Genomic DNA, 20,192 nt, shown 5'->3' with positions numbered 1-20,192 from the left:
TTATATAGCGCCAAATCACAACAAAAGTCGCCTCAAGGTGCTTCATAGATACAGAGAAAAACCCAACAATCATATGACCCCCTATGAGCAAGCACTTTGGCGACAGTGGGAAGGAAAAACTCCCTTTTAACAGGAAGAAACCTCCGGCAGAACCAGGCTGAGGGAGGGGCGGCCATCTGCTGCGACCGGTTGGGGTGAGATCTATAAGTTTGTTGTCTGCTTGCTTATGTTTAGCCTGATATTATGCAGATTACTGGCGTACAAGCATGCTTTGTCTTGCATTAGAGATTAGAAGCCACATCAAAAGGTCTGAATTGTTTTGTTTTTACAGAAGGGTCATTTTTATCGAACAGCAGCTAAACATGAGTGGGCAGAACAAAAATCTGTTTACTGTTTCAAAAAAAAAGAAAAAGAAAAACAAAACAGCTTTATTCTAATAGCACCTCCTTAAACAGTGTGGCAGATAACCAGTTGACTCACTGAATGTAAATGCAGAAAACAAAGCCATCCAGTCAAGTCCTGAAGGGAGTGGGTGTACTAGCTTAGAAGACAGTGTTCGAGACTGCTCATTATATACCATACATTTGTGCAAAGCTTTTAGCCCTGGGAGCCTAAATGCATCCTTTCTCCTTTAAGGAGGGATGCATCTCTGAAGCACATTTACTCACCCTTCACGAGGACCTTAGGGACTTTGGTGTGGCTGGCGCAGAAAGCACTGTAGATCTTAAACCGGTCTGCATAGTACAGGAAAGAGCCTCCGAGGGAGAAGAGGATTTTCTGTAAAAAGGAGTCACACAACCAGTAATTCAAAGACTTTGTCGGGTCTTTAAATACCTGTTGCTAGTCTTTTGCTGTATATTTCAAAGAATAAGTGCATACCTTAAACTGATCCACTCTCTCCAGTTTCTCCAAATCAGGAACCAGTCTCGTCCCGTCTTCCAGAGTCTTGAGAAACTCGACTTGGAACTCCACCATTTCTGGCAAGTTACCAAACAGAACATCCAGCTGAAAGAAAAATTATTTGAGATGATTTGAAATAAAGAAAGAATTTTAACACCTTCCAGTGCATTTCAAAATATTATTTTTATTAATCACTTGCTACCAGTTAAACCACAAAAATGTCCAAAAATTGAATATAACCAAATGAACCTCGTTGTTGAAAGTGCAGATAAAACATGTTATTTTCAAACATCCCATCTCTCTCACACATCATCCAACCCTCTTGTCCTCACACAGAGCTGCACTTCACATGATTATGTAACCTACTTTTCTTAGAACATTTCAACAGTACTGGCATTTAAAAGCCTGGACCCCATAAAGGCACATGGGGAGCATTTGACATACCTCATCCTGAGTAAGGAAGGTCTCTTTCTGCAGTGGGGTTAAATATCTCCCAATGAGGCAATTAAGATCCTGCAAGAAAACCATGAAAAAGAGTCGGTAAATTGTGCTTTACTCAGGTTTGCCTTGTGCCACCGTGTGAAATATGGGGACACACAAAAAAATGCATTTTTAAATAAGGCTTTGACATTTTTAACAAATCAACAGGTATAGAAAGGGATAGTCAGACACCAGGACAAATAAGTAATTCAAGCTCAAACCAAAAGCAGCTGGTGGGTGCCTTTTTCTTCAGAAAGAACGGCTATATGGAAACCAAATTAAGTAGATGACTCTGGTAATACAAACGTGAGCTGAAATGTAGAAAGCCTAAGAAATGAACAAATGCCTGGCAATCAAAAGTAACATGAGACTGACTCCAAATGACGTGCTCAAACTTGTAGCAAACAAAACACATTATGTGGTATTGCATTAAAGCTTTGTCAACTTGAAATCAAAACCCCTTCAAGTGTTTTGCCTGTATTTATTGCATTAGCAACAAAACTGCAACTCCTACTACAAGACACACAGACATAAAAATGCACCCACATGTCTGTTTGAACAATACACCATCAGTCACTTGCAGTATAATTTCTATAATAACTATATCTGTGGCCCGTGAAATAGGGCATAACATTTTAGTTAGTCTAAATTATTCCATTATATAGCATCGCTAACCCAGTTATTCCACTGAGCCATATTTATACTGGGCTGAAAAAGATTAGGCAATATCCAAGCAAGGGCACAGCTGTGTCCTGCTCATATCTCCCGAGACACAGAGATAAATATGGATAGGTCATGTTGAATGGGTAATGTGGTAGCCTAACACGACCTAAGGCAGACAGAAATATCGATCGATGGACAGGAGGAACATGCACACTCACAAACACCATCTGCCTCCTACAAGTAAGATGAGTGATACTGACTTTGACATAGGTGCGTTCGGTCTCCACGAGTTCACAGATGACTTTGCGGAGCTTGTCGGCATCAGAGAGCTGTCTGGGAGTTGCAGGAGGTGGAAAGGGCGATTCCGGGCTCGGCGAAGAGGACACACACTCCAAGGAATTCATGTCATGGAGACTGCGGCAGAAAGCGGCGACCTGCTCCGTGCTCTGCAAGAAAGGGGGGAAAAACAACCAAAAAAAGATGAGCGTTTCAAAGGCAAGAGTGATAAAATCCTTCATAAAAGAAAACGGCAATGTTCACAAAGGTGGGAGCCGCAAACATTAGGAAGCAGATGCCACTTTCTACCTACTGTTGTGCACACATCCATGACTGTACAGCAACTGAGCCTGGAAAGAGGCAGTGAGGCAGCTCTAAAAAAAAAAAAATCATTTGCACTAATTTGGTCTATTTTCAGTCTGTCATAACAATGACTTTCCACCTCCCTCTCACTCACATCGCTCTTTTCCCTGGTGTTTTCCTCCTACTGATGGATCGGTGGTGTAATGATTCAGCTCTTTCACAGAATCAAAATATACACACAACGGTGTCTGTCCACATACAGTATGGGTTGCCGTGGTGACCAGCGCTGATGTGCATTAGACTATCATTTTGGGTAAAAAATAGACCCCACTCAGTAGCAGCCTACATGGCTGAACTAGTACTTGTTACTTTGGCCACAGCCTCAGCATCCCTAAATATAAACTGGCATTTTGGCTTAAAAAAAAAAAAAAAAAAAAATCAATACAAACACAAAGCAGAAAGCACAAAGAGCATAAATCATATCCATCAAAGCCTTATTCACTCTGTGAGGCCAGACTTCATTTGAAAGTACATGATAAAGATCAAATGAGACAGTCACATAACAGGGACCACTAGGAGCTGTAGTCATTATTGAGTTCATAACTGGAAGCTGAGAGATGTGTGCTTTGTTTTATATGGAGTTTTACAGGCTGGACAGAAACAATTTGTCCTCTCACACCTATAGGCTCCCCTGTGAAATACTGAGATTATACATCAACATAGCTGCAGAGGATGAAAGGTTGTGGTTCTCATATTAGAAAACCCAATTATGATCTTAGCTGCTGTCAGTCTTCACATCTAAACTTTGTTTTTAGTTTTAGACAAACAAACATAAGGATTCTGCTGTCTCTAAAAAGCAATGCGTGTGCAATTTTTCCAATATTTACCAAAATGCTGATGAAAAACGGCCATAGTCCTGATGTTCTTTGCCGTCATTCACAAAAATATGATGGAAAAATGCAAGAGCGAGAAGAACAGAGTACAAGAAGAATACTGTTATCCAGCAACTGTTACAGATATTCCCGTGCAGCTTTGCAAATGACCGTGGTTATCAGCTTTGTTATCTAATCAAAGAGACATTGATATGTGAGGCACGACAGCCATTTGTTCCTCTTGACAATGTTCCCAAATTAAGCAGGCAGCTCTCACATAAACAGATGAACTAGGAGGTGCTGTGTCTGTAAATGCAATGTTGCAAATGGATCTTACACTAATTCACAAATGCTTTGTGATTTGTTAGATGTGATATTTTTTGGTCAGAGTGAACACAACACATACTTTGTAAGTAAAACCAACTGGATGTAGAGAGTGATTTAGTTAAAAAAATAAAATAAAAGTTTTTTTTTAAAAAAAAGTCTTATGAAACTTAGAGCTGATGATATGTAAGGTCCAGTACATTACACATAAAATTGAGCATGAAATGATAGATGGAAATGCACAAACAGATTGCAAGAGTGCAGAAAAAGGGGAAAATTCAAATCTGTTTCTTTTCTGAACATTTTGCAAAGTTTTACTAAGCCTAGTAAGACAGTCACAGTCAAGACATGCTCTTCACAATCTAGGCTAATTAACACTATGACAGCTTTGGGTGCTTGGACACTTATGACATGTTAGAAAGGAGAGAAAGTACAGAGGGGGAGAAAAAAAGAAAATCACAGGCTTCTGTATCTATTTAAAAGAACAATGTGTAAATGTAAAAACCTGTCACAGATTTTTTAATCTATATTTTATTTGCTGGGGGAAATAAACTACTTCAAAGCATAAAAGCATGGCGTAAGGAGAAGACTGCATGTCTGTTCTCTGAAACTGAAGCCCGATATCGCAGCTTAAGGTGCTAAGAGAGAAACTCAGAAATAGTCAGTAGATTGTCCAAGTCGCATAAAGTCCAAGTCATCTGCAGTAAGACTTGTAGAGCATGGGCTCCTATATGCAGTATTTTATTTTGGCATCTCCTGGAGCATTCCAGTGATTATGGGGCAACTCTGCGGCGACAGTGACTCACAGCTTCCTGCCATTGGTCTACAGCAGCCAGCGAGAGGTGTGAAACTAACACTGAGAAGGACAGGTGATTTTGTTTTTCTTCTCACTGGAATGAGACAACAGCTATCACAGCAGCACCAAGAATTAAGCAGGTAAAAAAAACGACGTGCATGAAAGAAAAGAGGCTCACCAGATGAAGCATGTCATAGATGGAGTCTGTGGAGCGCTTGCTGTGCTTGCTCCACTTCAGGATAGACATAGCCGGGTGCAGATGGACAGCCAGCGTCAGTTAAAGTACCAGAGAGAAAACAAAGACTCCGGGCTTTAGAAAGAGCAAAGTCTACACTGTGTCTCTCCAATACATTTCTGAGCCCTTTTGTCTTCCCTGGTTTAAAAAAAAACAAAAAAAAAAAACAGGAGAAGATGCTGTGGTGCTTGTGATGAAGGATGAGTGGAGCTGCTCAGCCTCCTCCTCTCCGCCCACCAGCACTTAGAGCCTTCCAACTCCCCTTCTTTTGCTCCTTCACAGTCTGCTGTAGCTTTGTCACCAGTACTCTGCTGTTTTCTCTCTCTGGCTCTCTCTCTTCTCTACAGGCTGGGTAAACTTAGGCACACTGTGTGGGTGTGAAGATCTGGTCAACTCTAGCAGCATTGTAAATTAGTCTCGATAATCCTCCAGACCGGGGAGAGAGCAAAGGAGCAGGAGGGAAAGAGTCTCCTCAAGGCTGCAGTGGAGCAGGATTGACTGGGTAAGCCACGCCGCAGTAGAATACAAATGCAGGATTTCAGGAAAAGGGGAGAGGGGAGCTGCTGAGGAGCAGGCTGGAGAGGGGGTGAACTGCCGTGCAGCATTTAACAAGTAACAAAAGAAGCAATGGTCCCTGTGATTAAGTTACAAGCTCTGAAAATACCATAGCAGTGAGGAAGAAAAATACACACTTGCTGTTTTCACCAAACATCCAGTCCCCCCCCCCCCCGCATAACAACTGAATTGCATGACTTGCTTTCCACTGTGTGTCCTGTTTGACTCAGTCAGTAATTTCCTACTTTCCCAGAATGCCCCACATAAAGACTCCACATTTGTCATTGAGAGATGGGAGTGTACAGCTAAACAGTTTAGAGGCTGTTATTCAGATCACAAAATGATGCCACACTGAGTTCTTCTCTATTGAGCCTGTAGCCAGAGCACACAAATTGGCATCGCTGAGAAATGATGTAGGTGGTCTGTGCCAAAGTCCTTGCTTTGAATATGTAGTACGTAATGAGGTTATGTTGCACATAGCTTTTATAATAACAAGACAGAAAAACAGTGATAGTACTTTGCCCCATAAAATAATTAGAAATCTATGTGTTTTTCATAGCACAAAATACAATCTTACAAAGGTTAGGCTGGCTATCTATGTCTGACAATGACTGAAAGTAGGAAATCGTTGATCATCTTTTCAGCTGTTGTCATACAAAGTCATGGTGTGCACAACAACACCAACTAATATTTTTATCACTTTGTTAAGCCACTCCTGAGCCGATTTCAAGAAAACATATAGACATGTTTCAGATACGAGGACATAAATCTCAGCTTTTCTTTGAGGTTTTTCACAGGGCCATCTTTTTAATGATTCACATACCGTCAATGCTACACAAAGAAAAAAGCGAGTTCTGATCTCACAAAAGGAACCTATCGGTTAATTTTCAAACAGAAAGCCCAAAGGAGAATGAAAGCAATCAATGTTTTTTTAAAGAAAAAAAAAATAGCTGAAAAAGCAGTATTTAACAGAGCAGATCACAATCTTAACCACAGATTTTGTCCTTCAGTTTACTCATAATCTAGACTCGTTTTCCTCATCCCTATAATATCATTAATAATTACAAAGGCAGTTACAGAGCTGCACTTGATTAACTGCTGCTCATTAAGCAAGACAAGTTCAACGGCGTGATTAAAACAGACAACGTATAAAGAAGCAGTCATGTAACCAGCCCTGAATTTGAAGGGTAAGTAGGATGTCTGAGGATATCACATTGATCCTTGGAGCTCTTGCAGTGAGCTCCCAATTTAACCGGGTACAATGAGAAATGATGTCGTTATCAAGTGTTGTCATAAGAGATGAGAGATAAACTAATCTACAAGAGCACATCAGTGCTTTCATTCAGCATTTCATGAGCAAGTGCCCAGTGATCCTTTGAAGTCGGTTACAGAGAGCAGATTAAGGACTGCCGCTTTAACTATTTTTTCGCCTTTCTTCTTCTTCCATTTTTTTCGAATTAGACATCTTTGTTAGTCATAGCACTTTAACAGCAACACGTGGGTCTTTGAGACTTATTTGCTTGTCTTGGCAGTAGTGCTCTGTGCTTTCTATTTTAAACTTGTCTCTGTTCATTTATAGCTAAAAATGAATCCACCCCCAGTTATTACCTGGTCCTACTAACCTCGCATAATCAAGCAATAACAATGCAAGCTTAATCAAACCCATCCATCACTCGGCTGTTTCATTCAAAGCAAATCATTTCTCCTGTCCTTTGTCTCCAGTGCATAAGATACACTTCATGCAGCAATGATGAGATATTTTTGTATTTAGGTCCCTTTGATTTAATCATGTCAGAAGCTATGAAATTCCATTAGAGTTGTGTGTCATGGAGGGAAAAGAGAAACCTGATACAGATTGTGTTGAGAAGCATGGGGTTAACACCCTCATGTTGATTATGGATGCTGCTCTGCTTTCATAAACAAGATAAAATGAGCCAGTAACAGATGGTGAGTCAAACTGTGGCAAAGCGAAATGCCTGTGAGTGCTTTTTCATAATACCAGAGCTAAGAGGTGTGCTGTAAAGAACAAGGACGGAAAAGAAGCATAGGCGCTGCAATATTACACGAAAGCTTGGTTGTCAGATGTTTTCTGTGATGACACTAAGAATAATAATAATAAAAGTGATGATAAACATTGTGCTCTTACCTTTGTGCACTCGTCGAACTCACTGAAGATCTCAGAGTCGTCATCCAGGCTGTCTCCTGAGCTCTCCAGAAACAGTCCAACTCCATCATCCAGGATTTCCTCTGAGAGAAACAAAACAGTCATGTATATGCGTCACAAAAGCCCCCCCCTTTAAATTAGATTAATACATTTACTTGCCTTGTCATTTTATTACGATTTAAGACCTTCCTAAACTAATCCACTAAGCTAACTGCTCAGAATGTCCTATTTTTCCTCATTTAAATCCAGTAAATCTGTTGTGTTTGCATTAATGAAACTGATGTCGCTAAGGATGATGGTCTGAAAGTCAGTTCTTCTTGCATGGAAATAAAATATACGCTTGAGATTTGCCTACTTGCACGCTTCTGATTCATTTACATGCCAGGTGAGTACGTAAACATCACCACACTGTGAGCATCTGATGGCTTTGATACGCTTTAGATTTGTGGGAATTGAATTTAAACTGTTCATTAACCTCTGCTAATTGGACCTATAAACATGCAAGGATGGAAGCACCAGTGGCACTTTAAATTAGTAAGTGAAATACAGTACTGTGCAAAAGTGTTGAGCCATCCATCATATCTTTATGTTTGGCTTCCAAGAAGCTGGAGTTTCTTGTAATTCATTAAAGTGGTCTTGCGCAGTCATTCTTCACACTTTCTGAAAGTTGAGATCTTTCTGTGGGCATTGGCTGCTTTTTCATCCAATCCCTGTACCTGACCATTTTCAGGAATCTACATTTTTTGTTAATGTGGCCCTCTTAATCTGTCCTACAAAGATGCAATTGTATTTCTGGACCAAAATTGTGATTCCAAAATAGCTGTTATCCAAAAACTTGGCATCTCTCTGCATGGTGTACAGTGTAGCCTAAAAAAACCCCCAAAAACAGAGCAAGTGGAGGAAAAAGCGGCATGCCTAAAAATCTATGTACAGTAGGTGAAAGTCTTCCAGAAACAGGAAAAAAAATTCAGCACAAATATGAGGACCAGAGAGATGAATCTGGTCCTTCATTTGATCCATCTGCTCCTCACTAAAGCCTAATCGGAAATGGTCGTAGAAGTAGAAGGGTGGGCATCGGGGAGAAAAAGGCAGACTTCAGAAAATCAGTGGCAGCGGATCTTATGAAGTGAATGAATGTACATGTATGTGGAGAAGGTCAGGAGAAAGGTACATCAGAAAGTGTCTACAGGCATCTATGAAACAGTGGCGGCTCTGTGGTGGTTTGGGGCTGCATTTCAACTAGTGATGTTGGAAATTAAGAATTTAGGAAAACACCATCAGATACCATCATTACGCATTTGGAAAGTGTCTTAACGGCAAGAGCTTCATTTTTCAGCATGACAGTGATCCCAAACATACTGTTAATTCAACAAAAGCAAACCTGGATAGAAAAAACACACAATGGAAAACTACCAGCCATGGATTGGCCTTCCCAAAGCTTGGGCTGCAACAAATATTGTGACAGAGAACGAAACCAAAAGCAGCCAACATCGAAAGAAGAGCTTTAAATGTCCTTCAAGCCGGGAAAGCCTGGAACTATTCCTGAAGACTACTTAAAGAAATTAAAATAAGCTTGGCTAAGAGACTTCAAAAGAAAAGAAAGAAAAGAGTTCTGTGCTAAAGAATAAAGGAATTCAAAGCAAATATTGACTTTCAATCCTGTTGTTATTTATTGACTGTAGTATCATTTATGTTTGCATATATTTCAGTAAATCACTGCACTTTTTTCCCCAGCAAAAGAAAGAAAGGTTGACTAAACTCCACACAGCACTGCATAATGTTAAAGTATACCATTTGTGTCTTTTTTCCTTTTACCTTGACTTTGGGAGAAAATGTCAGTGTAGAGATCCTCCTCTGCATCTGAGCGGCGTGGCGGCAAGTAGCAGAGCTGACGGCGGTCCACCGCAGGCAAGGTGTTGACTGTCAGAGCCAGTGAAGCCTGAGAGAATGCTGCTTTCATGTCAGAGAAATTAAGACTATGGGAGTCTTTTCCATTTAACTGAAGTATTTCATCCCCTGCGTTCAGACCTGCAAAAACATGCACAACCAGCTTTCAGCATCAGCTCCAGTTTACGGTCTCCTGTTCCTTCATTTACTAAAAAAAATGTTCTCTAATATCAGATCGTAATGACCTAATCTTTAGCAATAATCAAACAACTCCTGCTTGAAATGTTCAAATGGTGTTTTAAGTAAAATGTATTTGTATAGCGCTTTACTAGTCCCTAAGGACCCCAAAGTGCTTTACACAACCAGTCATCCACCCATTCACACACTGGTGATGGCAAGCTACATTGTAGCCACAGCCACCCTGGGGCGCACTGACAGAGGCGAGGCTGCCGGACACTGGCGCCACCGGGCCCTCTGACCACCACCAGTAGGCAACGGGTGAAGTGTCTTGCCCAAGGACACAACGACCGAGACTGTCCAAGCCGGGGCTCAAACCGGACAAACTCCCAACTCTTGAGCCACAATCTACAACTTTGGAGACTGTTGTTTTAATTTCAGCCCCACAGGCATGACCCGTTTCTCTATTTTTTGTGAAATATTAGCCAGTAACACATTAACACTTGTTGTCCAACATCAGTCATAATTGTTCTGGGATCAATGCTCTTTATCTTTATTTTGACATCATTCAGCTCTTCAGCTTCATTACAGGAGAGCCAGTGTGAAGCAGCCGTTGTTAAGTGTCAGATTCAACATAATTCTTCATAAAGGCCAGTGAGAGGCATGATTATAGTAATCAGCACCCTTGAGAAGTGTTGTGTCCTCTAAAACCTTCTCTACCTGTTGAATAAACGTGCTAATGCATTTTTCGAAAGAGAAACCAAGCAGGAGATGAAAACTCTCCTGGCCTTGATGTGAGAAAATGGAGAAGCACTAAAAACAGCTAAGGCAACCTGCATTGTTTATATTTTCCTTTAAAGTGTGGCTTATTAGATACAAAGTGTGTTTAGGAAGAGTTCTTTCAGTAGAAATGAAGGATAATTAACCTTTAGCAAAGGCTAATCCCCCTGCCTTTACATCAGTGATGTAGAGCTGCTGTACTCCATCCTCCTCCACCACCGAAATGGAGAAACCTGAACACAAAAGGGAAATGTGAAGAGAAAGAAAAGCAGAGAGAGAGAGAAAATGATGATATTAGCCAAGCATCAGAGGGACAAATAGGGATGGTTAACAAAAGGTCAAAGAAAATCAATTCTTATGCTGAAGAAAACAGAAATACGAGTCTTTAACACTGACTTCATTGCAGCATTCTAAATAAAGATAGAAAATTATTCTTACCGTAACCAATCATGCAGGATTCATCTCTGTCAAACTGGATTACTTTAGTTATTTTAGAGCAAAGCTCAATTTCTTTGTACAGCTGCAAGGAACAAAAGGAAGTCATTATACATCCTGAAACAACAGCCTACTTCATTCATGACGTGGTGGGTGGGTTATTGACAGCATGGAAGGAGGCCATTAATTTTCTGTACTTTCAGACAAAGCAGCTCTAGCAGCTCTTTATAGAGGAGTTTCTTTGCTATGTCATGATTACATGATTTAATTACAAAAGAGGTTACAGATATTGTTTATAAAGCTTCTCCATGATTATTTTTGGTGCATGGATCTCCCAGGCACAGTTTTATTTATTATAAACCTTGTTGCTGTAGTATTTTTTTCCTATTGTGATTCCTAATACATTGTAAATCAACTCCTGACATTTTTTTAAATACATTTCTTGACCTTGACTCATTTTCAAAACAGCCTGTGAGGGGAGGAAAGATCATATTCAAGATATCAGTGACATACCAAGTCACATATATCCTCCTCTGGTTTGGGAATGTAGAATTGCACTTGATTTTCTATAAGGAATTTGAGTCGTAAGTAGTGTTTAGTGGGATCGAGCTGATGAGCCTGTGGGATGAGCACAAAAAGACAGAAATTTATCCAGAATCGCAGCAGTGAGATATCTTTCATGTTTTCCTAACAGATGGTATTTCTCTGGCTCAGTGTGGCTTTCAGTTTAAGCGTCTTATGAATATCGATTTAAACCGTAGCTCATTCGAGGCTCTGTGTTTTTTTACCTTGCAGATGGACTCGAGAACACACAGTGCAGACTCTCCTGGCTGGATGATTGTTAGCACGGGCTGGTCATTTGGGAGACATACCCAGGAGGGTGTAAGGTGGTCAGGAACCCAGATATCGCTCTCTGTGCTGGGTCGTGGAAGGCTTTTCACAGTTCCCTCCTCACTTTTCTTGAAATGGAGACATCCAAAGTAATTAAACACACTTTACTGCAAGGTCTGACTTCTTCAAATTAGATAATACTTCTAAAATAGTCTCCAAAATAATCCATCTTCACCAATACTTTGCATCTTCCTTCTAAATCACAGAGTAGTCGGAATACACTTTCCAAGCCATATAGTGCATTTGCTTAAATGGGGAATGAAAGAAAAATTAAAAGCTCTAATTTTCCTGAGTAGCTGTCACAGCTTGTAAGCTCTTCACTTTGGCTCTGGCGCTTACTCAGAATACATTAAGGGGTAATATTTCACTGATGTCAATGTTGGCCACATATTTTGTTGAGGAAGTTCGCACTTCTGTTTGACCAACTGCTCACTGACAAATGAATGCAAACAGATAACTGAATTATTCATCCTTACTGTGTTTTCCTTAGCAGGATCAACATATATGCCATCTACTGGCTTTTTAATGGGCTCTTCACCATCAGCAAAAACCTGCAGGAGCAAACAACAAAATGGCAAGTTACCAGTCAGGTAGGATGGATGCTTGAGAAATGGGCAAAAGTAACTTGTCAGCTGTGATTAAGCGCGGAAATTTTGGAAGGAGGTGGAACACTTCACAGACCTGGCTGACCGTTGGGTGGGCTTTTGTCTTTTTCTTTGAGGTAGTGTCCAGACCCCAGAGGGAAGAGAACCTGCTCTTGCGCTTACTGCAGGAACGAGACATGGCCTGCGTTCGCCGTCTCACTCCGGTCTCTGTGCGGGCTGCCACCTGGAAAACGTAACATGGCGAAGTGGGGTCAAAAACGGATCAAATGAGATCGACAGCTATCTGTTTGACCTCGCGTCAAATCCCATTTTGCCAAAATGACTTGAGAAGTGCAGCATATCAGCATATTTTAGGGGGTTTTAAAATAAATAAAATCATAAATATTCAAGAGAGGAAAGCTACAGTTCTGACAAAAAGAGAAAGAAGAAATAAAACTGAGTATATAAAAAAAGTGATCAAGGAACATTTCACTGAGTGGTTTATGGAAATTACCTTGTCTTAAGTGACTGAATAAATGGTCGTGTTAATCATACAGATATAGAGTAGTCAAATATTATGCATGAAAACTAGACTTGGACATTTTTTAGGCTGCTTAACTATTAAGAAATAAGTAAAAGGTTTGGTTTTTTTTTTTAAATAAATACTGAATTAAACATATCAGCACTGTGCCTGCAGCAGGCTCTAAAACTAGCCTAGGCACTCATTCTGTCATTTGTTCTGTCAACACTTTGCAGGCCATTCTGGTGAGTGCACAGTGCTGATACAGAGTAAATTCAAGAGGAGTGAAAGCGTAGGAAAGCTCTTAGCAGTTGTCTTTTGTTAGACATCCTTAACTGCTATCTCCCAGCTCAAACACCCACCTGCTCTGTAGCACTGCGTTGGTGGTGGTGAGGGAAAAAGCACCTCAGTGATCTGCGAAACATCGCTAAAAAATCAGATGTTTTCTTTTACTACTAGTGCTTTTAGATGTGAAGTACATAACCTCTTTGCAGCAGCAGTGGGAGGCCAAAACTGAACTAAAACCCTCACAAACGGGTGACCTACGTGAGACCCGAGCTCATAAATAGCATAGTCGTTATTTTTAAAAAAGAAAAGCGTGGTTTGACACAATGCATTGTAGTTTTTGGACTCGACTGTCCTGCCAAGAGCATCACTGGATGTGCTCAGTGATGCCAAAGTGTATTTTGAGTGAGATTTCACAGTCCTTTACTAACACTATGAGAACAGGTTTGAGCTCTGCAACAGCGACAGCTACTGTTACTTAAGTGCACTTTAGATAGATGTTTGTCCCCAATATAATAATCAATTCCAAGGTACATTTTTGAGGTCTCCAGGTCTCTTTTTCCACAAAAAAAAGAAATTGAAAAGGACACTAAAATATGCCATTGTGTTTGCTTCAGCAGCAAAAATAAAGAAGAGAATATTTACCAATGCATGGAAGGAAGAGACCGAGAATATACCCAGCCGGCCCATTGCCAGCTTGGTGGGGCGAGAGGCAAAAGCCAGAAGGCGTTTGGGGTTAGGCAGCTCTCCTCCTTGCAGGCTGGCCAGGTAGCATCTAAAGCGAAATAAATCCATGTGAAACTGCTCCAGGTTCTGCTCCCACAAGAATATCTGCAGGTTGAGAGGGACACAACAGTAATAGTTCATTAATGCCCTTGTCTGTCAACTTCAGACTAAGATGGGGCATCTCCTCACTTCCATAGAAGCTCTGTTACCACTTTTCTCAAAGTGTTGCCAACCTGCACTCTCTCTGTGCCTAATGGTTTGATGTTTATTGGGGCAGTAGAGCAGGACATTGTGATTATTCACTGGGCTGTCCCCTCCCTGTCATGGTCCTGCACTGGTGTTTGGAATAGGCGGCCAGCTCCATGGCAGAGTGCTCTGTATTACTGCCAAGTAGCCCAGAGACGAGAAAGAAACAATACTGCGCATTCCACTGGCAGATAGAGGCTGGGAGCGTTTCAGCTTTCTAAGGAGCAGTCCTACATCCATTCAGTTCTCACAATTTGAAACCTGACACTGCCAAACAGAACAGCTCCAACCAGCCACTACCAAACGGACCAAACAACAGCGATCTCTCCCCTTTCTGTAAACAGACCCATTAAAGACAATATGAACTTTGCAATTAATTGAGAATGTCAGGCTGACCAGAGCAAAGTGCATATTACAATAAGAAAAATAAAAAGCAATCTGGGGGCTGTTACATTTGTAGCATTAGCAGCCTCTAGCGGATGATTCCTCTAAATCTGCAACTTAATCCTCTCTCATTGCTCCCTGCTTCTCTCTTTTCCTCATATTCCATGTATTAAAAACCTGAGGATACAAGACTGAAATACATACTTACATTTGATATCTGTAAGTATTGTAACAATAGCTAAAATATCACTAAAAATGATCTTTAGCATTTTTTAATTAAGCTAAAGATTCCTCAGGATTGGTTCTCATTGAGGTTTAACAGATGTCTTAAGAGCTCTTAAATAGATATAATGCTTTTTTTATACGTCTTCCTGACATGCTTATGAATCCAGACAAAACTGAACTTTTGTGGGCTGATTACTAGGAGGGATGGGCAAAAGCTTAAATTTGAAAAACAAGTATGTCACAACTAAAACTGACTGATGGGGCACAGTTATATTTGGCATTTTTCATACTTCCATCCTTATTTGATAAATATTCAGCCAAGCTAGGAGTCACTATGTTGCATTCCAGGTGTTTTTTGAAGCTACTCAACCCATTTTTTCATATATACTTTCTATCAGTATTGAAGTTATAGAGACGCATTAAGAAATCAAACTGGTAAAACTTTGTTTAACTTCACTGTTTTCTTTTGAAATAATCTATTTTTATAGAAAGGTGATTTGTAATCAGAAATAATATAGCAGTAAGTCGTCTTTCCATGCCTTGTTCAGAAATGTTTTCCCCCTGCACACCTGCCTGACATGAGCTCAAGGAAGAAAGTAGCATGACACCTACTTGATCCAGGATCGTCTTCCTCTTCTTGGTGTCAGTGACAGCAGACAGCTGCATGTCTCCCATCTTCTTCATCTTCTCGTCCATGTCGATCTTCTGCTCGAGCTTCTTGATCTCGGCGCGAAGTAGCCGAACAGTGTCCTCTCTGTGATGCTGGCGGGCGACAGTAGTGGCACATGCTGAGTGGATGGCTGTGATCCAGTTTTCCAGCTCTGTCTGGCTGCAGGTCTACAGGGGGAGGGACCATGAAAGGTCAAAGGTTACACAGCACACAAACTCCTTTGTTTTTGTTTTGCTCCTGATGTATTAAAAGGCCAGAATTTTAAAGATCATAAAAAGAAAATACAGTCAATACAGGGCAATGTATGCAAATTAAATTTGTATTTATTCACAGAACAGTTGACATACATGCATTTTCTTACCTGGAACAGAAAAGCATCTCCCAGGGAATTGCTGAGGCAGAACACAAAGTCCTTTTTGGGATGTTCTGGTACAGCCTGGACAATACTGTTCTCCACCCAGATGGCATGTTTGGGATTGCTGTTGTTGTCAATTCCTGAACGTCCATCAGTCTCATAGAAGAAGAGCGTGCAACCTGGAAAACCAACACAATGGAACTGTTGATTTAATTATTTAGTTTTACAAGAAAGTCAGATTTCCTCAAGCAATTTAATTCTGCTCTCCAGTGGCCAACATTAAGAAGTGCAGCATGGCAAGAGTCAGGGAGAAAGGCTTTATTAGACAGTGACATAATGCCTTAAAGAAATCTTATTTGAAGTAAACCTTTGCTCTCCCTTTTGAATGTCAGCATGTAACTAAATAGCATCAAACATATTATCTTGCATGAGCAGGATGTCACAGGCTGACATTACAGGATTGCAGTGCAATAAAATGTAAATTTAATGATACCACTGAGGCCATGACACACCTTTGAGAGAAACCCAGTAACTCTTCCACTTGCGCCTTGTGGCTGACTCCACTTTCTTGTTTTTCTTATGCACAAGGAAGTTCTTAACAGCAAGTTTGCCAGCTTTGCGCACCATCCCTTGGACAACACTGAGTAAGAGGTCGGACTGGTAGGCGGAGCTCATAGTGCTCTGCTCATCACTTAGGGCAGACCCCGCCTCCTCCAAGCTCTCAGTCTGGCAGGAGCTCATCTGTAGTTCCTGACGGAAGTTTTCGTACACGCCCTGAACGCACTCGCTGGCCCCTCCGCCGCCACTGCTGCTCCCGCTGTCACTGCCAGTGAACATGTTCCTGCCATGCACTGAGAACACAGAGAAGGAGGCCGACATGGTCTTGTAGCGGCGAGACTGGTGCTCCGGCTCCACCGTCACCCCGTCGATGCCGCTGTCCTCATATTCGCTGCCCTCCCCGCCTGTGACATCCTGAGTTGTGGCAGAAGCACAAAACAGGTGAGACGGCATCACAGCTTCTTGTTCATCACTAAGAGGGCAGCTGGTCATTAACAACCGCTGCCCTCACCTGATCGTCTATCTCTAAATAAAGGATAGAAGCATTTTTGAAAAGCAAACATGTTGCAAAAAAACAAACAAAAAACAGATGCTTAATGAGAGCCCACAGGTTGTCTAACCCTGAGTTTCTGCTTAAAATTAATTGCCAACAGCAAAGCGTCTGCCGTTGTGTGAGCACAGCCTGCCCGGCCTGTGGCACCACAGGGTCTGCCCTCTCCTACCCACATGGTCAAAGGCTCCTGGGAGATGAAGGGGGTTACACTGAGCTTGGTATCTCCATCTGGTCACATGACCTAATCATGCGGTCCAGAGCTCCATTCACCAGAGTTGACGGTGCCCCGTAGAGACAGGGCCACCAATGCACGTTTTACTGTTACACTCTTCCACAGGCCTCCCTTCATTATCATAACAAAGGCCGAGGTATTTCTAACAGAGAGTGACTTTAGGCTGTGCTCGCCCCCTCCCATCATCGCAATCTCCTCTCACAAGAAAAACAACAGTTTCTTCAGGAAACTACGACTCCCTCGTCCCACACAAGCTTTCTTTTTACACTCAGTTTGTTTTAACAGCTTATTGTGAGGTGACTGAAGCGGAACAAACTCACAGATTCATTGGGGAAGTGAATGAAGGGAGCTGTACTACTACTAGATCATTTCAGATTTAGCACAGCTTTTCATGCTCTGTCCAAAACAGAACAGAATATCCACGACGGCATTAAACAAAGGAAGGTCCTTGACATATATGTATCCAACAGGCTATCAAAAATTCATCAGCACTCGAATTTTTACTGTTTTCTAATAACCACATTTCAATTACTTTTTTAAAGCTAAATTTAATGTGCAAACAAGCAGTACATTATAAAATAGTTACAGATCTTACCTGTATAGTCTGCGCCCTCCTGCCCTGCATGCTGGCACACATTTCAACTTGGTGGCTGGTCAGGCCTTCAGACAAGCAGTGTGAACGTCGGCAGGGAAGGGTGTATGCACCGTAGGTGTTTCCATCCTCGTCTGATGGAGATAGCATTTTATCGTCCTCACCCTCCCTGATAGCCCTGTTGGTGTTGTGCCACTTTGCATAGCGGCCATGGAGTTGCCTGGAGGCAGGACTCATCTGGCTATACAGCTCATCCAGTGAGTTTGCCCTGTCAGTGGAGTCTGTTGGGCTGGACTGCAGGTGGCCTTCGCAGCCAGTGAAGTCCCTCTCGTTAGTCAAGTCTATAATCTCCTCTGTGCTGGTCAAGTGATCTTGACTGACATCAGACAGGGAGAACTCCAGGCTGTCATCTCGCCACATGTCTGCAGATTTAGACCTCTTCTTGAAGCCAACAGTCTCCTTGGAGCAGTCTGGGGTTTTCTGGAGGTATTTCACTTCACCTGCGTACATATCTTCATCCTGCACCTCCTCTGCCATGGGACCAGGTAGGGTTATGTGCATTGAGGGATTGGCCAGGTCATTGTAAAAGGATACTGGACGCAGATTCATGGCCACCCGGTCCACCCAAATGGGGCTTCCAAAGTCTGGGAGGATATTTGTCTCATTGAAGGGTTCCAGGCCATTGTCAGCCAGGGACTGTGGGATGCTGGGTGTGCTACTTGAGCGCGTGCTTGTCTCAGAGTTCCTGTGCTCTATTTTTCCTGATGAAGCATGGCGAGAGCGTCTGGACTGCTTGTTGGAGATGCGAAGAGACCGAGACATGTGCTTACGTGACAAATAGCCACGTCCATAGAGGGCATGGTCCCCATTCTGGCTCTCAGCATTTCCCATGATTCAAAGGCTAAACGGACAGGGGGAAACAGATTAAATAAACCTAGGGGGACATGAAGGAGAGACATACAGAAGAAAAGAATTGTATCTGAATGGTGTTTTACCTGCAGGGCCGTAATGACTTTTCTGGCATTTTGTCACTGGATCTTAAGACAGTTTGTTCCTTTGGCTGGTATAATCCACAAACCTCTGAAAAACAGATATCTAGATGAAAAATCAGTACAAAACCTGTGTGCTCTTAATTATGTGTGGCTTAGCTAAATATTTGTACTCTTTCAACAAATCTGTCTACAGATATGGACCCGTAAAGACGGAACATGACATGTTGTTTCCATCCTAGGCTTTCCCCTAAAACATAGGACACTGTTCACATAAAAAGAATTGATAATGGTAGATGTTATAAACGCAGAGCTGTAACTTGTCTTGCTTTGCAGTTATTTCTTTAGTAATTATCTGTAAAGTCAGCTAAATAAACACTGTGCTTAGACTGGTAGAGGATGTGAGCCACTCAAGCCCCCTTCAATATGTACAGGGATTTTGTGAAGTGGAGGGTACCTAATGACAGTGTGAGCGAACATGAGTTATTCAGAACTGGAATGAACCATCCATGCAGAGATATAGTTGTTTGCTCTCAGGCACTGCTTCCTGCATTAACAAGGACTGGGAGCAGGAGGGTGCAGAAGCTTTGACTATAATGCACATTTGGACTCTATTTATCCGCCTTTAGGCCGGACAGTGTGATGTAAAAAGGAAAACAAAAGTCCTGTTCCACTTTGGGACCACCAACAGATGGGACAGAAGATTAGCTAACTCATTTGTGGCCGCTGCTTCTCACGATGTGTGCTTCTCCACTTTTTAGGATAGACCCTCTGGGGGAGGGGGGGGGGGGGGGGGGGGGTACTGTGTTTTTGCAAATAAGCAAATAAGCCCAACCCTCTGGTGCTGCCCTCAGGCTTACTGTGAGGAGGGGCTTTACATAAATGGAAGTTGACCCCGTTTTTATACGTTGTGATCCTTATCCTCCCTCCTTATTCTGTCCACTCATCAACCCTCACTGGTACTGCAGTGTACCATGTTTGAACTTTACACAACTACATTCATCTTTTATATAACTCTGCAGTGTGTTGGCTATTTCATTTAATCCCATTTGGTACAAAATAGAACAGAGCGGAAACGCAGGAGGGAAAGAACTATGAAAAAAAACAAAACACCAAAGTTGTTACAGGAAATGATATTCACTGAGGCATACAAGCATTGCTCACAAAATGCAAGCACTACAATATACTGTGGACCACTTCTGGAGTTTTTTCACGTAGCATTCCTACATAATAACCTTAATTTTTAAAAATGGAGAAGAGGAGAGAAAAATGTCCACCTTGTAATGGTTGCTCTTTATGGTTGAAGTTTCTGCTATTTGTAGCACAAATGTGTTATTGTGTATGTAAAATGGCAAAATGACCAGAACTAAATTACAAGTGATGCAGATGGATCTCGCTGGAACCCAGGAATCTCATTTGTTAATCTCTGAAGTTCAGGAGCCAGGTGTTGTAGACCAAAAACGTTACTGATTAATTTGGACTACAATAGAATTGCAACAAAGTTATGCATTACTGTGACCACACAACACATTATC

The 20,192-nt window shown here is 41.7% G+C and overlaps 1 protein-coding gene across 2 annotated transcripts in view; it reads right to left on the bottom strand.

Annotated features, from left to right (window-relative positions):
• The window catches only part of LOC101474606 (TIAM Rac1 associated GEF 1), a 40,859-nt gene that overhangs the window by 5,075 nt on the left and 15,592 nt on the right, over nucleotides 1-20,192 (bottom strand). For both annotated transcript variants that reach the window (XM_004560568.4, XM_004560569.6), the window contains exons 2-19: nucleotides 18,664-18,748; nucleotides 17,672-18,569; nucleotides 16,246-16,705; nucleotides 15,740-15,912; nucleotides 15,321-15,545; nucleotides 13,773-13,958; nucleotides 12,420-12,566; nucleotides 12,215-12,289; nucleotides 11,636-11,806; nucleotides 11,361-11,465; nucleotides 10,851-10,932; nucleotides 10,559-10,645; nucleotides 9,384-9,596; nucleotides 7,551-7,651; nucleotides 2,304-2,489; nucleotides 1,345-1,413; nucleotides 880-1,005; nucleotides 669-777 (exon numbers count right to left, since the gene is read on the bottom strand). In XM_004560568.4, coding sequence (XP_004560625.3) covers nucleotides 669-777; nucleotides 880-1,005; nucleotides 1,345-1,413; nucleotides 2,304-2,489; nucleotides 7,551-7,651; nucleotides 9,384-9,596; nucleotides 10,559-10,645; nucleotides 10,851-10,932; nucleotides 11,361-11,465; nucleotides 11,636-11,806; nucleotides 12,215-12,289; nucleotides 12,420-12,566; nucleotides 13,773-13,958; nucleotides 15,321-15,545; nucleotides 15,740-15,912; nucleotides 16,246-16,705; nucleotides 17,672-18,559 — 3,403 coding nt within the window. In that variant the 5' untranslated portion in view covers nucleotides 18,560-18,569; nucleotides 18,664-18,748. The remainder of the gene's footprint in view (nucleotides 1-668; nucleotides 778-879; nucleotides 1,006-1,344; nucleotides 1,414-2,303; nucleotides 2,490-7,550; nucleotides 7,652-9,383; nucleotides 9,597-10,558; nucleotides 10,646-10,850; nucleotides 10,933-11,360; nucleotides 11,466-11,635; nucleotides 11,807-12,214; nucleotides 12,290-12,419; nucleotides 12,567-13,772; nucleotides 13,959-15,320; nucleotides 15,546-15,739; nucleotides 15,913-16,245; nucleotides 16,706-17,671; nucleotides 18,570-18,663; nucleotides 18,749-20,192) is intronic.

Source organism: Maylandia zebra, linkage group LG14 (assembly GCF_041146795.1).
Source record: "Maylandia zebra isolate NMK-2024a linkage group LG14, Mzebra_GT3a, whole genome shotgun sequence".
Lineage (NCBI taxonomy): Eukaryota > Metazoa > Chordata > Actinopteri > Cichliformes > Cichlidae > Maylandia > Maylandia zebra.
The sequence above is the reverse complement of the archived record's forward strand: the minus strand, read 5'-3'. Positions and strand labels throughout refer to the sequence as shown.